At 40.1% G+C, this 6,000-nt stretch overlaps 1 protein-coding gene across 4 annotated transcripts in view; it reads left to right on the plus strand.

Annotated features, from left to right (window-relative positions):
- USP28 (ubiquitin specific peptidase 28) overlaps window positions 1-4,348 on the plus strand; it is a 56,075-nt gene extending 51,727 nt beyond the window's left edge. For all 4 annotated transcript variants that reach the window (XM_061203871.1, XM_061203868.1, XM_061203869.1 and 1 more), the window contains 3 exons: window positions 253-376; window positions 1,832-2,027; window positions 3,163-4,348. In XM_061203871.1, the coding sequence (XP_061059854.1) occupies window positions 253-376; window positions 1,832-2,027; window positions 3,163-3,338 (496 nt within the window). In that variant the 3' untranslated portion in view covers window positions 3,339-4,348. The remainder of the gene's footprint in view (window positions 1-252; window positions 377-1,831; window positions 2,028-3,162) is intronic.
- The last annotated feature ends 1,652 nt before the right edge of the window (window positions 4,349-6,000 follow it).

Here is a 6,000-nt window from a genome sequence, read left to right on the forward strand (position 1 = left end):
TTAGAGTTGGGAGAAACAGAAGCCCGGGGAAGTTCCATGATTTGCCTTGGGTTTCTCGGCCAGTTTGCAGAGGAGCTGAGACTGGCTGTGGTCTTTGGCCCTCAGGCTTTTCCCGGTGCTCCGTGCTGCCTGCATCGTTAAGACTTTTCCGTCATTTCAGCCAGTCGCATTCTTGTGTTAGGGAACGGTGGGGACTAAGCCCTGGATGTGGGGAAGGAGCACTGAGCTGTTTTTTATCTCCCACTTTCTAAGGTACCAAGAGGCGCTTTCCTACCTGGTGTACGCCTACCAGAGCAATGCCGCTCTGCTGATGAAGGGGCCCCGGCGGGGCGTGAAAGAGTCGGTGATCGCCTTATACCGAAGAAAATGCCTTCTGGTTTGTACTGATTGTAAAGCCTTACGACTTCTTTATTATTTTATTGTGTTTACCTCTGCTCCTTGAAGCCGTGAAGAAATACTACTTAAAAAAATCTCCAACAGGTTTTAGATTTTTCCAAACTCTGAAGAGTAGTTTTACATTGAAACAAATCATTTTAAGTTACTTCAGTGAATGTCATTCTTCTTCCACCCCTGATAGAAGTTAGGTGAGAATCACTTATCCGCATTTCGGTGCCCTTTATATGTACTGCATTATAGCTTTTATCACATGGGCTGTCTGCTAGATTGTGAGTTCTTGAGCACAGATCCTCTTCTTATTCAGCTGTTTTCTCGGTGTCTGGCCCAGAGTAAACATGTAAGAAATGTGTGTTTTTCCTGTGTTCCCTGCTAAGCTAGTAGATGAGAGTTTTAGTGACTTCTAAAGAGATTCCAGTTTTTTTTTAAAAAGGTATGAACCATCAGGATTGGTCCTGCCGTTCTGTTAATATCCTCGTCATACACCACTGGAGATCTATCCTGACCTATTTTGCATTTGGCCACCACGTGGGAAGGAGACCCATATCCCCTCTGCCTCCCCAGGGGTTCCTGCAGGTGCTTGTCCTTCAGAAACTACAGAGGCGGCTTTCCCAGACCCATGTGCTTGCCTTTAGCCTCTCTGACACCCGGCAGGATCACCCTTCACGGGAGGAGTCAGGCCAGCATTTCTCCCGCTGCTTCTGTTAATACCAAGTGGAGGAGATTAAGTCATGACATGTATTTAATCTCAGAAGCTTCATTTTCTGATTAGACTTAGGTTCCTGCATCAGTTATAGGTATGGCAGGGCACTTTGAAGCTGAAAAAAGGGCCTTGTAGATTTGATGGACCTAAATTTTAGTAAAGACATGCTTTTATTTTTTAAATCACCAAATACAGATTACATTTTGAATGTCCCACTCAGCTGCCACAGGGAGACAGTACTAGGGATTTAGATTCTTTCCACCTCTGGCTCTCGACCCCCAGTGTGCGTCAGAATCGCCTAAGGAGCTTTCACATAGTTGGGACCCAGGCGTCTCCCTAGCCAGTTAAACCAGTCTCCTGGGGAGGGGCCTGGGCACCAGCTTGCCTTCTGCAGGTGATTTTGATGTTCAGTGAAGATTGAGAACCATTGAATAGGCCTTTTGATAGAAGCGGGTGTTAAATATGACCTTGACTTGTAAGTTTAGGCCACTGGGTCAGAGACTTTGCTGCATTCGGATCACCTTGGGAGCATTAAAAAAAAAATCCCAGTGCCCAGGTCACCCAAATACCAATCAGTCAGCTTGCTTGGGTTGGGGCATCAGTAGTTTTTAAAGATCCCCAGGCAATTCCAGTGTACAGTGAAGTTTGGGAAGTACTTGTTTAGGCTCTTCCAAAATAGATATTTATCTTCTCTTTCAGACTTTTTTTTTTTTTCACTCTGTTTTTTATCTATAGGAGCTGAATGCCAAAGCGGCTTCTCTCTTTGAAACAAATGATGAGCACTCTGTAACAGAGGGTATTAATGTGATGAATGAGTTGATCATTCCCTGCATTCACCTTATCATTAATAACGACATCTCCAAGGATGACTTGGATGCCATTGAGATCATGAGAAACCACTGGTGCTCTTACCTTGGGCAAGATATTGCAGGTGTGATGTTGTTGCCGCTTCCAGTAATGTCTAAGGCCCTTGAGAATTCTAGAAATTGCAGTGGACTCAGTCTGTAGTACCGGTTGTCAAACCATTTTAAGGGACTGGAATCCCCTAGAATATAAATGAGTCAAAAGTACACCTACTCTATTGAAACAAGGAATGGGAGCCTGAACCCCTGTCCTTCTTAGCCTCCCCTTACCTCCTCTGTAGCTGCTGAATCACTTCCACAGCCAGCCAGCCAGCTCTGTTTGAAATAAATCACTGCTCTCCAGGAATGTCAAACTGCTGTTACTTTTTCATCTGCCGAAATCTGAACTTTAATTTTATAGTTTAAAAATAAAAATCTGTTTATGCAGCTTGATTGCCTGTTGGTGCCATAATTAAATTTTCCTGTGACTTGAAGTTGCAAGACATAAACATATTATTAACTATGATGCCTTCAAGGTTAACAAATTAGTAAATGGAACGTCTGTGCATGTCCAAAGCATTTTGGAGAGGGAGCCTAAAACTAGGTATTTTTAGGTGAGTTTGATAGATTTAGAAAGTTGCTATGTATCCTAATATGAATCCTCTTTGTTAGTTTCTCACTGATGTAGAGATATTCTACTGACTTGTTAAAGTGTTCAAGTTTATAATATTTATTGAAAAACTCTATAATAATTAGTAGCTATGAATTTTGTTTTAATGTCTTCAGTTTTTATTTAGACCATGTGTGATATATAGCTTTACGTAATGCCATGTACACACTGGTATATTTTAATTACTTGAAAGAAAAGAGCAGCATTATATTTATGGCAATAGTATATTTACGGTACATTATATTTATGGTACTTTCTCAAATTTTAAAGGATGATTGATTGGAGACGTGTCCATAATGAAGTGAATATATTCTGCCACACGTCACATGGCTTAAAACAGTGACCTAAAACTTTAGTATATTTGGCAAATAGGTCTTTGCTACCGGTTTGGCCTGAAGGAATCATCATTTGTCATTAGCTGGCCAAAACAGTGCTTTAACCTTTCAGGTTGGGTGATGGCTATATGAAAGACCTTCTCCTATCATTGCAGACTTATTAGTTTTTACTCAGAGATTTATTTAGCTGTATAGTAACCATCCATTTTTCCTCCACAGAAAATCTGCAGCTGTGCTTAGGGGAGTTTCTACCCAGACTTCTAGATCCTTCTGCAGAAATCATTGTCTTAAAGGAGCCTCCAACTATTCGACCCAATTCGCCCTATGACCTTTGTAGCAGGTTTGCAGCTGTCATGGAGTCAATTCAAGGAGTGTCAACTGTGACAGTGAAATAAGCTCCCACGTGTTCAAGTCCCATCCTGGTCGTTGGTTGACTGTCTGTTGCACAGAAGTCTGTCTGTTGTCACAGTGTTTACCTTGGGAAAGGGATTAGGTGGAAAAGTAAGATTCAGATCCAGACCCCAACCATGCTGTGTATGTAAAGAAGGATTGAAAATAAAATTGCACTTTTTAGGTACAGAATCATAAAAGCGATTTCACTAAAAAAAAGGCAGGAACCAGTGTATTAAGGTATTGATTTATGGCAGAAGACCTGAAATGCCTCTTGTACCTACAAGCGTGCTTGGGCTTTTCTAAACCTCTTGACACTTTTAAAATTATCCTTCAGGCATAAGTATTTTTGACAGCAGAGTAGAAGGGTGATTCATCAGAACCTGAACCATATGAACAGCTACTAGTTATTTTATCAAATACAGATGACATTAAAAAATTCTTAACTGCAAGAGAGGAGAAGTATACACCTTGCCTGGCTCTTGACAGGAGATGACAAAATAGGTTGTTGATGAACCACTACCCTTTCACACGTGGGTAGAACATAAGGTCATGCATGTGGCAGTAAGATGTTCAAAAGTCAAAAGAAAGCTGCCTCTCCTTTCTTTCTTCTCTCTCTTTTATTTTATATTTTTAAATAAACCAGAAAACCTCATACTCAGTCCTGAGTGAAAGAAAGGAAAGCATTAAGGACTTCAGACGGAGTAAGAGCATTGTGAAACTTGACTAAAGATCACGTTTTCATAGTTAACCATTTAGGTAAAATTTTCTAGTGTCTGAAAATTGTCAAAACCCATGTCTAAGGCTGCTGCTGGCCCAGAAGAACATTTTGATGCCCCTCCCCTTTTTTGCTTTTAAAAAATAAGGGATGTGGGTTTGTAAAAAAAAAAAAAAATCTATATATATATGTATATGTAGAGAGAGAAATATCCCCTGTTGATCATTTTTAAAAGGCTCCAAATTGGGTATCCAAATTTTAAGATTAATGAGGGAATCGTGGGAGGGAAAAACACTTAACTCCAACAATGCAGATTTTATAAATGTGCAATAAAAGTATTTGTTTTACCTTTGGTATGCAGTATGGCCTTTATTTAAATATATATTTTCTATTTTGGAAATGGATGGACTCAATAAGCATTTCTCATGTTTCAGTTTTTCTTCTTGAAAAGAAAAAGGCAGATTAGAGCGTTGAGAAGCTTGATGGGGATGAAAGGCAGTGGTCACTTCTTGAGCAGCACCTAATGGTGACTGATCTCTTTTCATCTCATTTGCTAGTTGCATTGCATGTAAGTGTATCCACTTGGTAATTTTTCTGATTTAGAAGGCAAAAAAATTATTTTCTTGAAACCAAATTCTTATATTTTGGTTAAATTAATGGTTAGGCCATCTTTTACAGATATTCAGAGGTGCTTTTGTGTTTTAAAGCTCACTGCAAAGATCTGTTTCGTGGGAAATTGATCAATTTTCTTACCCATTGATTACCTTTTACTATTTAAAATTCTAGGTAGTAGCACCATTTGCCTTCTGCTTTTAGATACCTGTCATTACTGATTACTGTGCACAGTTATATAACAGCCCTGGGATGAAAATGGGGACTGTGGTTTGCCCAAGGTCATAGGTGTCCTAAGTAGTGGAGCCAGGACACTAACGCTTGGTGTGTCTCACTTCATAGCCTGTGCTATTAACAACTGCTTGACTGCCCTTGGAAGTCTTGTAAAATCTTTTGCTTTGTACCTTTCCACATTAGTTATTTCCTTATGAGCTTTTGAGAATCTGCAGTTGGTGAAGAAAGGAACAGCTGGACATCTGTAGTGGTGGATCCACTCAGACCATCATGGCGGGTACTGGGGCTGCCTTAGGTACAGCTTAGTTTCTTTCAGGGTCAGCAAACTGCCTCAAGCTAAGAACGGCTTTACTTATTTAAAGGGTTGTGAAAAAGAAGGATGAGGGGAAGGGATGTTGGGGGTGGGGTGGGAGAAAGAACCAGTGTGACCCTTAACCAGAAATGATTTCAAGAATTTGGGCAGGGTACTTGACCTCAGCATAATTTCCCTGGAGCCTGGGTTTAGCCTTTCCCTGGTTAACTGGAATTGCAATCGTTTTCCATCTGGGTTTGTTAATTAGCTCTTTCAAGAACTATGGAGCATATAAACTCATTGTTACCCTACCCACTTCAAGAAAGAGGTGTGAAGTGGATACATAGAACAATTTAAATAATGAATGAAGAAGAGGCAAGGATTGAATGAAGGGCTGGGATGTAGCAGGGATAGGATAGAAGGGAGAATTTACTCATTTTCCTTGCTCGGTTTATTATATTTCATTGAATGAATATATCTTACAATTTATTATGCTACTGTCATTTGAGTGTTTCCAGTGTTTGGCTGCTACCCATAATGCTACCAGGAACGTTCACGTACATGTCTTTTGATGCACCCAAGAGTGCGTTTCTGTTGGTATGTAATTCTGAGTGGAATTACTGGATCATTAGAATATATGGGTCATAGGAATAGGTAGATGTATCTTTATTAGGTTCTACCAAACAGTTTTCCAAAGCAGTTATACCAGTTTAAACTCCTACCAGCAGTTTACAAGAGTTCCGGTTGCCCCATATCCTTGTCAAGATTTGATTTTGTCAGTATTTTTAATATAGCCATTCTGGTAGACATG

This window comes from Eubalaena glacialis, chromosome 10, assembly GCF_028564815.1.
Source record: "Eubalaena glacialis isolate mEubGla1 chromosome 10, mEubGla1.1.hap2.+ XY, whole genome shotgun sequence".
Classification (NCBI taxonomy): domain Eukaryota; kingdom Metazoa; phylum Chordata; class Mammalia; order Artiodactyla; family Balaenidae; genus Eubalaena; species Eubalaena glacialis.